Raw genomic sequence first — 19,502 nt, 5'->3', positions numbered from 1 at the left:
TCTCATCTTTTGAGATGCAAAGGATGATCAGATATAGGATGATTTTGCATGATTTTAAAATCAGAACCATTGTAAGAACACCCTGGAATTGAGGTAAATATATATATTCCCAAAGAATGTTATTTAAGCAGAGAAATGAAATTTCAGGAAAGATCCTGATCTTGTCACTGGTGTCATATTACCTGACAACACCAATTGCTTGATCATGCCACTCATTAATCCTGAGAAAAATCTAGGCAAACAAACATGGAGGAGCTTCATCCATAGAAACTCCTTACAGAATCCAACCTGTATCAACATAGGTAGAACATATGGGTAGTTCTGCATTCTGAGAAATTCTTGTGACTCATTCCTTATGTTGTGGTATAGCTTTGAATATATGGTGTAGGGCCAGTGTAGTTTTAACTTTGTTGTCTGCTTTGACATTTCTTTGTTTACACATAATCTTTTATTGCCTGAGAACAATCTTTCATGACATAAACTTGGGAGTATTTTTCCCACTTGTGTTTTGATGTTTGAAATCAAGTCTTTTTCTAAATGTTTCTACTCAGTGGTGGTATCATTGGTAATGTTCTTACTGCTTGCATGGTTTGTTCACTAGCTTTTGCTCCCTCTGCTGGATTGTAACAGCAAGCAACAATGAGAACTCCAATTCTAAAAAAGAGTCGTAAACTCCCACCCCCAGCACCTTTGAACTTCAAAACTAACAGGTAAACTTCATTCTAAAATAAGAGTCTAAACTTAAACTAGCTTTTTTTGGGCTTTAATTATTCCAACACATGCTTATCTTTCAACTGCACATTATGTTACTCATTATTTTAAATGTCAACCTCATTTGGTTCCTCTTTACTTTGTAAAGAAGGAAATTGGCACATTTGCAGTGCATTCCAGAGTTTAATGTTAATATTTGCATGTAATTAATTGCTGCAGTGAATATGCATTTAAGTATATTTATTTTCTCTTTACCAAATTATGAATAAATCAGAAGGATGGTTTTACACAGATTTGCAAAATCTATTTAATTAACAAACCCAAGCTGACATCTCTTATGCAAACCTGGGTTTAGAATGTCCTGTGAGATTTAAAAATTATGAGTATGTGATCTCTTAACCTCCTTCACCAAAACAGTAAAGAATACAGAAAACTGAACAATTTCATTTATTTTGGTGGATAACAAAAGCAAACAAGAATCCTAGGAGAATTCATATGCCTAACTGGAATATAGTTTGTTGCAGTTGTTTGTGCCAATACATATTTAAGTGATAGAATTGATCCTAATTTATTTATCACCAGTGTAAAGTAAAAAGAAAAAAATTTTTTTCTAGTAGGATACTTGCTCATTTTGTCCATAGGTGGGTTACCCAGCCCAACGTTCTTTAAGGTTAACATCTGATGAAGAGTAATATATTCTGCCTGTATATGTGCATATTTAGTTACACTGGGATGAAAATCAGCTACTGGTCCCAAAGAGTTTTGGAAATATCATCATGGGCAGAGAGAATGCCCCCACTTGTGCCAAGTTGTATAAAATGAGGCTTTCTTACTGGTTATCCTATTAAAGGGTCAAGAAGATGGTGAATTTATAAATAGATCTCCTGATTACCAGCAGAAAGGGTAACACTCTCAAGGTTTTAGCCTCTGCATTTGGCAGTAACTGATTTTATCCTTAATCCCTGCAGTCAATAGATGTCTATTTTTAGTTAAATTTGCTCTTTAACAATATTTAAGGAATACAGTGTCAATGTGTGCAAGGATCTTAACTAGCTGATAAGGTTAAAGAATACAAGAGGAGAAGGAAGTGCCGAGGTCAAGCAGGCAGTACAAAATGCAGAGACTAATGTCAAAACGTCTTCCAAGCAACATGTAAATGCAAATATTAAGCCCCAAGAGTTAAAAGTCATTTGGCTCCAGCAATCCTCTTCTCTCCCTTCTTGCCCTCTCTATTCTTGTGTTCTACATAGCTCACATTTTTCCAAAATGCTGGCCTGTCTGAGGCCAAAAATTTAGGGTGAAGCATTACTACTTTAGAAAGCCATTTTTCAATCTTATACTTGAATTAGCTTTTATATTTACAAGATCAGAAGCTGACATGCTAAATATACATAAGCTAAAGGACTACTTAAGAGAGAATTTAATGCTGCAAGAAGCTCTACTTCTTATTCCATTATGATCTGCTTACTAAGTCTAAAAGGCATATGCTTCATTAAGCTACTTAATTAAAGGTTTTAGTTCAAAGCAATTGCACAGCTTTTAACTTCCCATTGGAAACTGCATGTAATTCACGGGCTGGGTAAAGTAATATTTCAATTACCTGAGTAAAATGCAAATGTAAGAAATTAAGACAGCTACCTGATATCAATACTGATGATTATTTTGGTGACAATACACGATAATAGAAACTGAATACCATGTTTGCCTCTATCTTGCAATACAACTAGGAAAGTTATAAAGAGAAATTGACATGAAAATATTTATATTCATCAATGCACTGCAATATTAAATATCTAGGCTTTGAAAAAAAGGAAATTGTAAATTGTTAAATCCTAACAATTTCATTTGAAATTAAGTGAGGAGTACATATGAATTACTACAAAGAAATAACTTTGTCCTCTAGATTAGTAGGTTTGGACACCTGATACCACTTTGAGAGATAGTACCTTCATATATAAGGAAAGGTAGTTTTTTACATTTTTAAATTGGTTAATGACAGGTAGTAAGAAAGAAAAAGATTTAAGTAAATGACTGTTGTCCATTAACAGTTCATCCCGAACTCATTATCAAAGTGTCCATCAAATTATGTATACATGACTAGGCAAAATTGAATTAGAAAGCAGTGCTTGGTGAATTTGTCCTTCTGTTTCCAAGGAAACAGGTGCAGGATTGCATCTCTTTAGGATGGTTTTAAAGTGGAAAACTGCAGTACATTAATATTCCAGAAAGTTCAAAACTTAATATATGTCATAGAGTTTTGAATTTATTGGGTTTGGGTTTTTGAAATAGCAGCTTATAGCATGCCTATATACCGCATGTTTGTTTGATGCTCTTTTGCCATCCCCTCACCCCCATTTCAGTAGAATGGCTTAAGAATAAAGGTCTTTCCTTATTGACTTTGCATCATTAGCATATAACACAGGTTCTGGCTTAATTTCTTATTTTAATAAAAGCATTTTGAATGAATAACAATCTATTTTCTCCTTCGAGTTATAAGAAAAAGTGAGTGTCAGACTAAAATGTATTGAATCCTGACTCCAATATTTAATTAGCTCTGTGAACATTAGGTCAATCACATGAACTTTCTCCATATAGGTTCCATATTTAATTGGGGATAATAACAAAACCTAAGTCATGGAATTGTCATTTTTAACTACTGCAATTATTATTAAGCATCTAGCATAATGTTTGACATAGTAAGAAAACAATAGTAGCTCTATAATAATTACAATACCTGTAACTACTGGTGCTGCTACTAATTCTTGCTAGGTGGTGCTGTAGATGCTCTGTATCCTCAATCATCACTATAACCTTGTATGATTACCTTCCTGCTGCTGACAGGTACCAGAGAGAAGACCTAGTGCTACTTGAGTCCTAAACTGTGAGGTCAGTATTTAAACCCTCCTCTGCTTGATTCCAAAGCCTGGGGTTTTTTCAGTACAACGTGCTGCCTCTTCTGGATATGTTTCAAAAACCCTGAAAGGTGTAATCTCTAAGTTTTTCAAATGATTTCTATAAGATTCATTACAGAAGATAGTTACTTTAAAATCAGTAGGTTGTATAAAGGAATTTTCCCACACTTCATTTTCACTTTTTCAGAAAGTCAATTAATTAGGTTTCTTGATGTAGTACAGGAAAGCATAAAACTGAATTTTTAACATGGAAGTAAACATCTAGGTTCCATTTCCATCTAGGTTCCTGAATCTTGCTCAGGAGTCACCCCGGTGGCCTCAGAGAATTTCCAAAAGCCCTCTTTACTCATGTCTGTCTTGTTATATAGGCCCTGGTCGTACCTTCTTTTAGAAAGAGTTATCAATGTTTACTCATCAGCTGGGTCCATTGATTGATTACCATGGGAGAAATACTCTACTACAAGAAGAGAAAAACTCCCTTCTTCTAAAGGTACAGTCAGATTCATACTTGATCCCACAAACTTTTCAGTAAAGAAATGAATGTTAGATATTTTGTTGGGGATCTTCAGTAGGACTAGATTATAATAACTCACATGCAAACAAGCAGTGTTCCAGTTTAAAAAACACTCATATATTTTATGTACTGAATATAAATAAATCCCTGTGACATTAGTGCTAACATGGGAATACTGCATATTTGAAAACAGCAATGACACCCTCCCAATGAAAACAAAAAAACCCCAAAAACAGCAGAGGCCCAGGACTAGTGACTAAAGTTACACTGAGAAAGTAGTATATTCAGTGTTATTCCACATGAACCTTTGCACTACAGTATTCAGATTAATGTTGAATAGATGTAAACTGAAAAATTCTAGAGAGATATTTACGTGGCTGATGAGTAAGTGGAGATTTGGCAAACAGTGCAATGATAAGGCACAGAAAAACAGCTTTTAAAAACAATTCAGCTAGGAACAAATTGCATTTTCTTTAATTATTTTCTAGTTAATCACAAGTTATGTTTATAGTTATAGAGTGGATAAAGTCATAGATATCTTGGCAAATGCACCAAAAAGTATTAGACTGAATTTTCAGATATTCTACTGTTATGACCTATAAAAATGGCAGATTCAACAAATGTAATAAATATTTTTGGAATGCATGTATTATTGCTGTTGAAATGCTTTAATTACAACCAATATTAAATTAGTTTTGATTCTCAAACCTAATCCCCATTAGGTGGGAAATTAACAGTATGGAACATATAATTCATAAAGGAATAATTCTTATTTTGAGCAATTGAATATGTATTAGGAACATATGCTTGTATAGTTAGTTTTAAATTTCTAAAGATAATTACCCAATCTACAGATTCAATGCAATCCCTATCAAATTACTAATGACATTTTTCACAGAATTTGAACAAAAACATTGTAATTTGTATGGAAACACAGAAAGACCCCAAAGAGCCAAAGCAGTCTTAAGAAAGATAGAGCTGGAGGAATAAGGCTCCCTGACTTCAGAATATACTGCAAAGTTACAGTCATCAAAAGAGTATGGTACTGGCACATATACAGAAATATAGATCAATGGAACAGGACAGAAAGTCCAGAGATGAACCCACGCACCTATGGTCACCTAATCTATGAGGAAGGAGGCAAGAATATACAATGGAGGAAAGACAGTCTTTTCAATAAGTGGTGCTGGGAAAACGAGACAGCTACGTGTAAAAGAATGAATTTAAAACATTCCCTAACATCATACAGAAAAATAAAATGGATTAAAGACCTAAATGTAAGGCCAGATACTATAAAAGTCTATAAAAGTCTTAGAGGAAAATATAGGCAGACATAAATGTAGCAAGATCTTTTTTGATCTACCTCCTAGAATAATGAAAATAAAAACAAACAAATGGGACCTGATTAAACGTTTAGCTTTTGCACAGCAAAGGAAACCATAAACAAAATGAAAAGACAACCCTCAGAATGGGAAAAATATTTGCAAACGAAGAGACCCACAAGGGATTAATCTCCAAAATATACAAACAGCTCATGCAGCTCAACATCAAAAAAACAAACAACCTAATCAAAAAATGGGCAGAAGATCTTTAAATAGACATTTCTCCAGAGAAGACATACAGATGGCCAAAAAGCACATGAAAAGATGCCCAACATCACTAATGATGAGAGAAATGCATATCAAAACTACAATGAGGTATCACCTCACACTGGTCAGAATGGCCATCATCAAAAAATCTACAAACAATAAATGCTGGAGAGGGTGTGGAGAAAAGGGAACCCTCCTATGCTGTTGGTGGGAAGGTAAATTGGTACATTCTATGGAGAACAGATGGAAGTTCCTTAAAAAACTAACAACAGAGCTACCATAATATCCAGCAATCCCACTCCTGGGCATATATCTGGAGAAAACCACAATTTGAAAAGATACATGCACCCCAATGTTCACTGCAGCACTATTGACAATAGCCAGGACATGGAAGCAATCTAAATGTCCATCAGCAGAGGAATGGATAAAGAGGTGGTACGTACATACAATGGAATATTACTCAGCCATAAAAAAGAAAATACTGCCATTTGTAGCAACATGGATGGTCCTAGAGATTGTCATACTGAGTGAAGTCAGAAAGAAAAAGATATCATATGGTAGCGCTTATATGTGGAATCTGAAAAAAGGTACAAATGAACTTATTTACAAAACAGTCACAGATATAGAAAACAAACTTACAGTTACCAAGGGGGAAAAGGGGGGAAGGATAAATTGGGATATCTAACACACTGCTATATATAAAATAGGTAACTAATAAGGACCTATTATATAGCACAGGGAACTGTACTCAATACTCTGTAATGGTCTATATGGGAAAAGCATCTAAAAAAGAGTGGATATATGTATGATTCACTTTGTTGTACACCTGAAATTAATACAACATTGTAAATCAAGTATACTCCAATAAAAATTTTAAAAGTCATAGAGAAAGAAGAAATAAAGAAGACAAAAGCGTTTTTTTCTTCTCTAGATAATAAAGTTAGGGTAGGGTTATTCTCTGAATTGCATGTGGTGATTAGAAAAAGTAGCTTTCTGGATGAGTGTGAGTGAAAAACTTTTATTAAAGAAGTGAAAATATTTACAAAAAAAAGATAATATTTTGAAAAAGGATGGTGCAGATCAAGGGTTCTCAGTGTGTCCACAAAGTCTATATGATTTTGATAATAATAAGATAATACTTTTCACTCTCACTTCTCATGAATGTACAAGGAGTCTTCTGTAGGCTACATGGTGTGTTATAATAGACAATATAGAAGCATTTGTAAGAATCCAGGTATCTTTTTGACCAGTTTTTAATGCAATTAAAAAAAAATAATGCTAATCTTACTATTTGGTTTTGCTTTATAAAATATATTTCTTTTTCAAAAATATGTTACTTATATTGTATAATGGATTATTACATATTACCTTCAATAAATTAATAAATTTTAAAGTTTCTGGTTTGTTTCAACATAATAAATATTAATAATTAGAGCCCACATAAATAAAAGCTCTTCATGCTCTTCATGGGTTTACAATAAATTTTAAGTTCCATATGACTAAAAAGCTTGAGAACTTTTTAAAGTTCTCTAAAGAAACAAGAAAATACTATTTATTCCATCTTAAACTATGTTCTTACTTTTTACAAATCCCAGTGATATACACCTTTATGGTCCTTGTAATTTATGAGAAGTCATTTAAAATAGATCTGTTTAAAAACCCTTAAAGCATTTTATTCATGACATAAAAAATAAAAACTTTTGCACAGAAAAGGAAAACATAAACGACGAAAAGACAACCCTCAGAATGGGAGAAAATATTTGCAAATGAAGCAACTGACAAAAGATTAATCTCCAAAATTTACAAGCAGCTCATGCATCACAATATCAAAAAAAAAAGAGCCCAATCCAAAAATGGTCAGAAGACCTAAAGAGACATTTCTCCAAAGAAGATATACAGACTGCCAACAAACACATGAAAGGATGCTCAACATCACTAATCGTTAAGAGAAATGCAAATCAAAACTACAATGAGGTATCACCTCACACCAGTCAGAATGGCCATCATCAAAAAATCTAGAAACAAATACTGGAGAGGCTGTGGAGAAAAGGGAACCCTCTTGCACTGCTGGTGGGAATGTAAATTGATACAGCCACTATGGAGAACAGTATGGAGGTTCCTTAAAAATAAAACTACCATACAACCCAGCAATCCCACTACTGGGCATATACCCTGAGAAAACCATACTTCCAAAAGAGTCATGTACCACAATATTCATTGCAGCTCTATTTACAATAGCCAGGACATGGAAGCAACCTAAGTGTCGATTGACAGGTGAATGTCTATAGAAGATGTGGCACGTATATACAATGGAATATTACTCAGCCATAGAAAGGAATGAAATTGAGTTTTTTGTAGCGAGGTGGATGGACCCAGAGTCTGTCATACAGAGTGAAGTAAGTCAGAAAGAGAAAAACAAATACCATATGCTAACACGTATATTATATATGGAATCTAAAAAAAAAAAATGTTTCTGAGGAACCTAGGGGCAGGACACGAATAAAGATGCAGGCGTAGAGAATGGACTTGAGGATATGGGGAGGGGGAAGGGTAAGCTGGGACGAAGTGAGAGAGTGGCATTGACATATATACACTACCAAACGTAAAATAGATAGCTAGTGGGAAGCAGCTGCATAGCACAGGGAGATCAGCTCAGTGCTTTGTGACCACCTAGAGGGGTGGGATAGGGAGGGTGGGAGGGAGATGCAAGAAGGAGGGGATATATGTATACATACAGCTGATTCACTTTGTTATACAGCAGAAACTAACACACCACTGTAAAGCAATTATACTCCAATAAAGATGTTAAAAAAAAATATTGAGCTCCTTAGAAATTGCTCCTTTTGCAAAATATATTTATAACTTAACCAAAATAAATAATTCATACCTCGCCAAGTGAGTAATAACGTCTTGGGATCTGGGAGTCCGGATAGATGTTTTCAAGGTACCAAGAAAAGGGCTTACACTTCAGATTTTCTCTTAGTGTTCTTCTGACTGACACATCTCCATAATCCACTTTGACAACACCTGCAATTTTGCAGAGAAACACACAAATCAGTTCGTGCTATTTTCATTTCAGCACTGTTTCACTGTTTACTTTGCTATCAGTTTTTTTCTCTATAATTAAAATTTCATCAAATTGAATTGCATATGCAGCTGCTACTACACTGATTTTCTTAGTATCATCCAATTAGTACATTAAATGGATATTAAAAGGTTTTCCATTGGTTTTGACTTTTCAAATGCAAATATTTATCACCAAGTACTTGTACTTCCTAGATTGAATAATTAATCAACTAAGTGTAATTTGGTATTAATTTAATATCTCACAATCAAAGCTTAATTGAGCTGTGTGATAATGTGGTTGATTCTAATAAAAATTTCAGTAGCTCCACTATATTATTGCTCATATTTTCCCTTTAGTATCATTTATTCACCACTTGTGGATTTCATGAGAAATTTACATAAATATAATCCTCACAGTGGACGGCACATATGTGTTCCAAATTTTCCTTCTTCAATTTTTATTCTATCTAGGTTTACCATAGACCTAATATTTTTTTTACTGATTTTTTTTTCCTATCTTATTTTACAAGTTAGCATAAACCACTTCAAATCCTTGAGTAAGTTAGTAAATATATAAGCATAAAGAAACATAAGTAAATGAAATATACTTACATGTGTATATTAAAATTGCTTAATTGTACTTCATATAATAGACTATGAATATTTCCATTGAAGATCATAAAAGAATGCTCTTTAGTTGAGAAATTAAAATAACAATGCCACTGATTTTTATATAAAAGATACGGTGACAAGAATTGCTCATTAATATTAAAATGACAATTGAAATGACTAAACTGTGATAAGATGACAATTATTTCTTAGATTATTTTGAAAAGGTCTCTGTTTAACATGTTTAAGACTAGTAAGCAACCAGACTTTGGCACAGGAAGAAAATGGGCCAGTATTTAGTATATTCTATCCCAACCAAACAGCAAAGCCAATTAGTCATTTTGTAAGAAAGGAACAGCTGTTTAGGAAATTGAAATGTCTGTAACTAATACCATTATTTGGGTCACTATTTTCAAATGAGGTGATACTCTTGAAGCTCAGTCACCTGCCAGTCCTTCCCACCCCCCCACCACCCCTGTTTCAGAATTTTTGTTTTCTCAAAATTAAATGTCTTACTGTTGTTAGAAAGCATTCTGCTGTGCTTAAGCAGCCAAAGCATTTCCTTCTAAAATAAAATATTGATTTTTCTAGCTAGTGTTTGGATGAAAACAATGTGATCTTTGTGCTTTTTAGACAGATAAATACTTCCTTTCAAAATAATTCTATCCAGAACTTCCAATCTGGAGTGCAGCTTTCAAAAGAAGAGGTTCAAAAACATTTACAAAATAGATCACGAAAAGAATTTCTCTGTGTTAAGAGCTACACAAATAGTCTTGAAAATCTTATAGATGCTATTGGACCCAGAAAAAAAAGGCACTGCTGCTTCAAAGGACTTAGTTCAACAGTTAGTTTTACGGTTCTGGTTTCATTTTCAAGGTGGGCAAATTTAATCAAAGTGGCTTATTTATATATCAGTATGCTCCCTTTTCATCATGTTAAGATTTAGTATTCCTGGCTCCAGAACTGTTTCCTAGGAGGCTTTTATGAGCACTTTCCTGATTGGAAGAAAGTTTAAAGGTTCATTTGCATATATTTTACATGAGATAAGAGAAAATGTTAATTGCCCACATCAGATTTTTCAAAGGGTGGTTGGTGGAGAATGATAGAGCTTATTGAGCTTATTACCATTAGAAATGCACAGAAATACTGTGGACTTAATATTTTGGTAAGCATTGCTTTTCCCCTCTGTATGGATGTTTTCCTACTTAGAGGTAAGATATTCAATATTATGTAAGACACAGAAGTGCTCACCAAACATTCATCAATTCCTCCACATTTCTCAGAACGCTGCAGTTAGGCAAGGACATCTGACTGGTTCTGACCAATGTCTCTCTGGTTGTAAGAATAGAAGGACTTGTTAGAGACCTGTCAGCTCTCTTTTCCTCTGCTACAGGCCTCATACTCCTGTATGTGCAGCTACAAGATGGTGAGACCTTTGTTAGTGTCAATGAGTGACTATGAAATAGAGTCTGAATTAGATTATTCATTTCCATGGCTTAAAATACTATCTCACTTGTTTCCCAAACTCTTTATTGCCAACCCAAACCTCTCTGAAGTAGTTTATCCCATTGTTTACTCAGCAATTTTACTGGGATTTCTAATAGGCGCCTTAAATTTGACACAGTCAAAAAGGTCCTCTTGATTTCCCACATGATCCATCTTCAAGGTTCTACATTTCAGTAAGTAGCACAAATATCCACCCATTTTCTCAAGGCAAAAACGAGGGAGTATTCCTTTTATCTCACAGACACATTCAATTCATTAGCAATTCACAATATGGATCTTTCTACTTACTGTGGGGTTACATCCTGAAAAACCTATTGTAAGTTGAAAATATCATTAAGTCCAAAATGCACTCAATACACCTAACCTACCAAACATAATAGCTGAGCTGAGCCTACCGTAAATGTGCTCGGAACACTTACATTAGCCTGCAAGTGGGCAAAATCATCTAACATCAATCCAATTTTATAAAAAATTATTGAATATCTCATGTACTTTATTGAATATTGTACTGAAAGTGAAAAACAGAATGACTGAATGGACACAGAATAGCTGAAAGTGAAAAACAAATGATTGAGTAGATACGAAATGGTTTTAAGTATATCAGTTGTTCACCCTTCTGATTGCACGCTGACTGGGAGCTGGGACTGCCTAGCTTCTCAAGAGAGCATCACACTGCATGTTGCTAGCCAGGAAAAATATCAAAAACTGAAATTAAAAAAAAAAAAAAACAAATTTGAGAAGTACAGTTTCTACTGAATACATATTGCTTTCATGCCATAGTAGAGTCAAAAAATTAAGTTGAATCATCATGAGTCAGGGACTATCTGTATATCCCCAGCCCCTCTACCATCCCCATTACCATCCTGGTCCCACTCTCTCTCATCTCTTGCCTAGACTAGCATTGCCGTAGCCTCTTCACTTGTCCTCCTGACATCTTACATTTCTCCATCTATCCTTTATTTATTATTGCCTGCTCCCTAGGCAATATATTTGAAATATAAATAAAATCATGTGCTCCTCTGCTCCAGAGCTTCCAATAGTTTTCCATTGTGCTATAAATAATTGACAATATCCTAGCCATGGCCAAAGCTTCTTCATGAAATGACTCTTGGTTATCTCTCTGAATTAATCACCTATATTCACTTCATTGTAGCAACACTGGCTTTCTCTTTCTCTCTCTTTTTCCCCCCCGTCTGGAAAGGTATTACCCTGGAACTTAGGTGAGTTGTCCTACACTTTGTCCAAATCTCTGCTCAAACTTTACTTCCTCAGGCTCACCCTGACCTTCCTATCTAAATTGATTGCCCTTCCTCTCATCCTGGTAATGCTCTATCCCGCTATCCTGCTTAATTGTTCTCCAGCACACTTGCTAGCACTTGGTGTCATATCACAGGTTAATTCTCTCATTGCCTCCCCAACGAAAACTTTGGACACATTATTTAATCTCTTGAAGCCTAAGGTATTCTGTCTGATGATATCTTGTACGATGGTGTGAATACTAAATAATATCTGAAAAAGGCATAGTACAGTGCGTGGTGTATAATAATTACTGAATACATATTATGTATTTTAGTGGACACCTGTTGTTTTTGCCTGCCCAACGTCCATTCTGCATTTTGGTAAGAGCATTCAGGTTTTCTTTGGGCAACCATCACAGCCCCACTTTCACTTTGTGTGTCTTGGTGACCGCGTCCCCCTTCCTGCCTTTCCAGCTCCACTGGGATGATAGAATAAAGGCATTATCACCAATGAATCTTGCTGAAATTCATATTCTGATTCAGGTGGTCTAGAGGTAGGCCTGAGAGTCCGGATACCTAACAAGTTCCCAGGGGATGCTGCTGTTGCAGCAGGCCAAATTCTGAATAACACCCAAGACAATCAAAGCAGTCCATTTCTCAGCCTTACTCAACAACCCATCATAATGATTGGCTCAGGAATGGGCATGTGAACTATCTAGGCTAATAAAAGTATACTCTGACAACTTTCTAGGACTGTTAGGAAGTTGAAGCTCTGTTTCTTCTGGAATTGCTAGCTGTAAAGATGATTAAAGCCTGGAGCTGCTGAGGCTACCATATAGAGAATGCCTAAGACAGTGAAGCCAATACAGGAGTAAGATAAACAGATGGAAAGAAAAGCAGGCAAAGATAGACAGCATAGGCCAGGCCAACATTAAGTCAGCAGATATTTATCATGTTCCAACCATATACAGGGCACAGTTTTCAAAGTACTTGGAATACATCAGTGAACAAATAAAAGTATCTTTCTCAATGGAGTTTACATTCTAGGGTAAGGAAACATAAGCAAACAGTAATACATTAGAAGGTGATACGTGCTATGACAAAAATAGAATAGGGTGAGGGAAGAAGGTTGCAATAGAAGGAATCAATGAATTATGATTTTCTTCGAAGGCAACTTACAAGAATTGCAAATTTTTAAGGTAAGTCTTTCAATGGGACTTGAACAAATGCTGGAGAAGCTCTGACCGAGTTTCATGATGAATTAGAATAAAAAGTATTTTAAGTAACTCTACATTTGCAGGTTTGATTAATAGGTAAATGATAGCATTTATGGGCAGTTATATTTTATTTAATCTGTCATTCATCATTTTAAAATCTATTTCATGGTAGTATTGAATTTAGATACATAGAACAATTATGCTTTAATTCTTTTTTTTTTTTTTTTTTTTGCGGTATGCGGGCCTCTCACTGTTGTGGCCTCTCCCGTTGCGGGGCACAGGCTCCGGACGCGCAGGCTCAGCGGCCATAGCTCGTGGGCCTAGCCGCTCCGCGGCATGTGGGATCCTCCCGGACCGGGGCACGAACCCATGTACCCTGCATCGGCAGGCGGGCTCTCAACCACTGCGCCACCAGGGAAGCCCCATGCTTTAATTCTTTAAATAGATAATAGATAGAAGGTCATAATAATCTGTTAAGTTCTTCCCACGTAGATACCTAATAAGCCTAATAGTTCTGGTTTACCTATAATCAAAGTACCTGATGACAGAATAGCCTGATTATAGATTAAAGTTTAGAGTTTTGTGCATAAGAATACATATTGCAGCATGGCTTAAAGTGGAGAAAATGGGAAATAATTTCCTTCAATAAGAGAATTCTTAAGTAAATCAATGGTATACCTAATTGACAAAATATAATTGCTGTATTGAAATAATTTTGTCTGTATAAAATATGGGAAGTGTAAATAAAATATAAAGAACTTTTATTACACTGTCATTATAACTGAGTAGAATGAAAATGTATGGAACAAAAATAACTGAAAAATAAAAACAGTACATTCCCTTTGCTACTAGAAAAAGAAAAAAATGTTAAAAAATCTTTTTCCTTAAGCACAAAAGTTAAAACTGTACAGTTTTTTATGTACAATGATATATTAATATACTTATTATAGATACAATGATATATTAACAATATACTTATTATAGATACGTATACATAGTTTCAGCTAAGAATTTTTTGATATTTTCAAAATTCCTTATAAAGAGAAAATCGTCCTTATTTTGTTATTTTCTTTGAAAAATTGTCATCAAAAGCTTTTTGAATAAGGATCTACATTTCTTTCTTCTTAAGTGTAATAAAAAGATAGATCATTTTTAAGCCAACTAGGGATTACTGTATTCTAGAGTATCTAAGTACTATACTGTGTCAGATGTTTAGCAGATTAGTTGGAATATTTTTTTTAATTTAAAAATACTCTTTTAATCTGCCATTTTAATTTTTACCCATTCTTAATTTGCATATAAGTTACCCAGGCTCATAACCGTTCATTAGGAAGTCGCTGGATAGAACTATATTAAGAGGCTGATGACCCATGCCAGCTAATAATACACAGTGATTATCTATTAAATTTATCATTTACTATTATTACTTCAGTTTTATTTTAACGGAATAAAAATGAGATAATGAATTGTACAAAGATCACAGTGTCTGCTGAGAGCAACAGCACATAGAACAATCAAATATCAGACAACTTCTCAATTTATTTAAGTTTATCTGATCTTTATAGTCAAAAGTGTGGGCAGGTCAGAAGGTGGCAAAGACGGTGGAGTAGGAAGACCCTGAACTCACCTCCCAGAGACAAACCAAAATTATAACTATTTGCGTAATAACTATCTATACAAATGACCAGAAGATTTATTCCAACTGAAGACATAAAGAAGGAACCACATAGTATGATATGAGTCACAGACTTAGAGAACGAACGTGGTTACTGGGTGGGGAGAAGGGATAGATTGAGAGTTGGGGATTAACATGTACACACTGCTATATTTAAAATAGATAACCAACAAGGACCTACTCTATAGCACAGGGAACTCTGCTCAATATTCTGTAATAACCTAAATGGGAAAATAATTTGAAAAAGAATAGATACATACATATGTATCACTGAATCACTTTGCTGTACACCTGAAACTAACACAATATCGTTAATCAACTATGATATAAAATAAAAATTAAAAAAAAAGGAACCACAGTAAGATTAGTAGGAATGATGGAGACACAATATAGTCAGAACCCAAAACTTCAGGGTTGGCAACCCACAAATGGGAGGGATATCACAATTATAGAGGTTCTCTGCAAGGAATGAGGGGTCTGAGCCCCATATTGAGCCACCTAGCCCAGGGATCCTGCACCAGGAAGATAAGGCCCTAGAATGTCTGGCTTTGAAGACTAGCAGGGCTTATGTTCAGGAGAGTGGGAAGGCTATAGGAAACAGAGATTTCACTGTTAAAGGGCTCATGCAGAATCTCGTACAATCCAAATCAAAGCCCAGAGACGGTAGTTTGAAAGGAGCCTAGGTCAGACCCGTTTGCTGATCTTGGAGAGGCAGGAGACAACTGGGCCTCCTTCTGGGGATGAAGGAGTTGGCCACTGGATGCAGCCATTTTGGGGGGCTCATTTTACTCCTATAATATTATTGCTGGCAAGTGACATTTTGAAATCCTCCCTCTACCCTGTAAGTGCCAGGGGCCAGCAACAGCCCCAATTCCCCATGGTATGCAGATAGCTGAGTGGGGACTGGGCCATGCATACCAGCAGGCCAGCACCAGTCCCATGACCCCCGGACCCCAGAGTCAGCCATGCTGGGACCCAGCCTGGACCATCAGTGGGCTAGCACCAACCCTGGCATCCCTGGTCATCAACCAGTCACTCTAAGACCTGGCCCTGCCCACCAGCTGGCAGAAACCAGCCCTGCACCCCACTGGGCTCTGCAGCCAGCCACTCCAGGACCCAATCCTGCTCATTAGGGGGCCAGCAGCCACCACACCAGGCAAGGCCTGGCAATCAACCTGGCCAGGGGCCAGCCCTGCCTATCAGCAAGCCAACAGTAGTTGGCTCTGCCACAGGAGAAAGGCAACATGCTGCCCACATAGAGCATAAAGAACACAAAGCTCTAGTGACCAGAGGGGAGTGTGCTGCTGGGCCCTATAGGAAGTCACCTAAATAAGGCCACATTTTAAACATTGGAAGACATAACCTCCCTAATACATAGAAATAAACACAGAAAGTTAGGCAAGATGAGGCTAGAGAGAAATATGTTCCAAACGAAGGAACAAGATAAAACCATAGAAAAAAGCTAAATGAAGTGAAGATAAATAGCCTACCTGACAAAGGCTTAAAGGTAATAATCATAAAGATGTTCAACAAACTTGGGAAAAGAATAGATGAAATTAGAATTTTAACAAAGAGTTAAAAAATATAAAGACTCAAAATGAGCTGAAGAGTACAGTAACTGAAATAAAAAAATACACTTGAAGGAATCAACAGTACAGAGATGACACAGAGGATACAGTCAGTGGACTGAAAGAGTAGAAATCACTGAAGCTGAACAGAGAAAGAAAACAATGTTTTAAATGCTGATAGTTTACGACACCTCTGTGAAAACATCAAGTATACTAACATTTGCATAATAGGAGTCCCAATAGGAGAAAGGGTAAGGGAACTTATCTGAAGAAGTAATAGCAGAAAACTTCCCTAACTTGGGAAACAGACATCTAGATCCAGGAAGCACAGAGAGTCCCAAACAAGATGAACCCAAAGAGGTCCACAGCAAGACAATTTATAATTAAAATGGCAAAAATTAGAGATAAAGAGAGCATCTTAAAAGCAGCATGAGAAAAGCAACTAGTAACATTTTTAAAGGAAACTCCCATAAAGGCTATCAGTTGACTTTAGCAGAAACATTGCAGGCCAGAAGGGAGTGGCACACTATATCCAAAGTGATGAAAGGAAAACACCTGCAATAAAGAATATTCTACCTGGAAAGGCTATCATTCGACTTGAAGGAGAGAGAAAGAGTTTTACAGACAAGCAAAAGCTTAAGAGAAGACCAGAACTAGAAATATGAAAATTACAAAAGGAAAAATCTCATTGGTAAAGGCAAGCACACAGTAAATCAACCACTTATAAAACTAGTAGGAAGGTTAAAAGACAAAAGTAGTAATATCTGTATCCACAATAAGTAATTAAAGGATACATGAAACAAAAAAATGTAAAATATGATGTCAATAACAAACATGAAGGGGGAGTAAAAACGCAGGTTCTTAAAATGCATTAAAACTTAAGAGATCATCAACTTAAAATATTTATATATAAAGGCTGTCATATATGAACTTCATACTAACCACAAATCCAAAACCTAGAATAGATACACACCCAAAACAGAAAGGAATTCAAACATAACACTAAACACAGTCCTCAAATCGCAAGGGAAGAGAGCAAAAGAAGAAAGGAACAAAAAACTACAAAAATAACCAGAAAACAATTAACAAAATGGCAGTATGTGCATACCTATCAGTAATTACTTTAAACGTAAAATAATTTAAATTTTTTCACTTCATGTTTTTTCCTAAAGTCCACTATAGATACTCTCATACATACTTTCTCATTAAATCTCTGTAGTATCCCTATCTATTATTATTTTTAAGGATGAAAGAATTGAGACTTTAAAAGGTTAAATAACATGCTCAAGCTTACTTAGAAAATATCAGGAGGAGGATTAGAAGTCATTCACATCCATTTATCACAGTCCAAGCTCTTGCCCACTCTACTAGAATAACATCGAAAAACTGGAGAAACTTTGAAAAACCTGTACAGAGATATCTTTCCCTGGATGGTGGTACATGACATGGTAATTATCATTCCTTGAAGGATAGGATCCACTTGGCAAATTCTTCCAGTCCTAACAGATCAATGTGATCCAAGATCCAGGACAAACTTGAATTCACAGAAATAAATGATCAGTAATGACATAATTGGGAGTTTTTCTACTGATTTGACAATTAAATACAAGCCAGAAAGTTTCAGTGTGCAATTGAATGATCAACCAAAATATTTCCATAAAATGCTTCACGAATTTTGTACTATCCATTCCTCGTTCTGCAGGATGCTGGAAGTAACTGTTTCTTCAGTTTCGTGACACATATTATTATATGTTCTCTGAAGTCGTGATATATTTTATAATCAATGGCATCTTACAATTGCTCGAGCGGAGAACACGTTGTATTGTAACTGATGCTGCTTGAACCTGTGCAAACTTGTTTTCCTCTGTAGAATAACAAGCCAATTGCAGTTTCAGTAATTAATTAATGCAAATTTAAATCAATAGGCATTTAAATACATCCTGATTATTGTCTGAAAAACTTTCCTTTGATACTTCTGGTAAGATCAAGAAAGTGCTAAGATGAAAATTTCTTGAATGGTTTTAGGGACTTTAAAGAAAATCCCAGGAATAACAATGTTTTAAGAAAGCCCACATTATCAATCATCTTGATGGTACTGAGAATGACAGTTGATGGAAAACACATACACACCAGTAAATCTGCATTGAAAAGTGATTCAAAAGGGTCAGCCTCCAAATATGAAGAAGTTGCTTTACCAATTTATTTTGCTTATTTAAAACAAATTCTGTGTAGTACAAGAATGACATATGATCAAAAAGCTATCTGAGTAGTTTATGTCTGAAAGAGTTCCCGTAATAGGGACAAAATAATTTTAAGTGAAAAGGAAGTGATACATTATACTTAAAGTGGAGACTTTTTCTCAGCAGCAAATAAGAAAATGGTGATCTTTAAATTGATGACAGTTTAAATTAAACGAAAAATAGTATTTAAACATTTATTAGCTGGTCATATTTTAATAGAAACAATGAGCTAAATTCAAATAAGTATCTTTACTACAAGACTTCTCATAACCTTTACTATGTTACAGTGCATTTTGAATATCAAAAGTAATATTTCCCAAATTTAACTGTCCTTTCTGAAAAATTTTGACAATACTACTCCATTGAAAATGTATTGAGAAACATAGCTTTATTGTATTTTCTATGTCTAAGCAAAAAAATGAGTCATTTACAGGACATAAATTGATCCTGTTAGAGAAAAACCTTTGTTGGGGGAAAAATTCTATATGCTTTTCAAATATTTCATTAGCAAGTTTCCATTGCAAGATTTTAATTAAACTGAGACAATGGTAGTAAATACAAACACATATATTCATTGATGCGTGTATTTATGTTCAGTTCCTAGAACAGTACCTGGTGCCAATAGTTATTCTTTAAATATTAGTTGTACTAATCTCT

At 35.2% G+C, this 19,502-nt stretch overlaps 1 protein-coding gene across 1 annotated transcript in view; it reads right to left on the bottom strand.

The window, feature by feature from the left end:
• Positions 1–19,502, bottom strand: part of GALNT13 (polypeptide N-acetylgalactosaminyltransferase 13) — a 554,418-nt gene that overhangs the window by 59,232 nt on the left and 475,684 nt on the right. The window contains exon 10 of the mRNA XM_065880130.1: positions 8,614–8,753. Coding sequence (XP_065736202.1) covers positions 8,614–8,753 — 140 coding nt within the window. The remainder of the gene's footprint in view (positions 1–8,613; positions 8,754–19,502) is intronic.

This window comes from Phocoena phocoena, chromosome 7, assembly GCF_963924675.1.
Source record: "Phocoena phocoena chromosome 7, mPhoPho1.1, whole genome shotgun sequence".
In the NCBI taxonomy this organism is placed as follows: Eukaryota; Metazoa; Chordata; class Mammalia; order Artiodactyla; family Phocoenidae; genus Phocoena; species Phocoena phocoena.
This window is presented reverse-complemented; position numbering and strand designations above follow the sequence as displayed.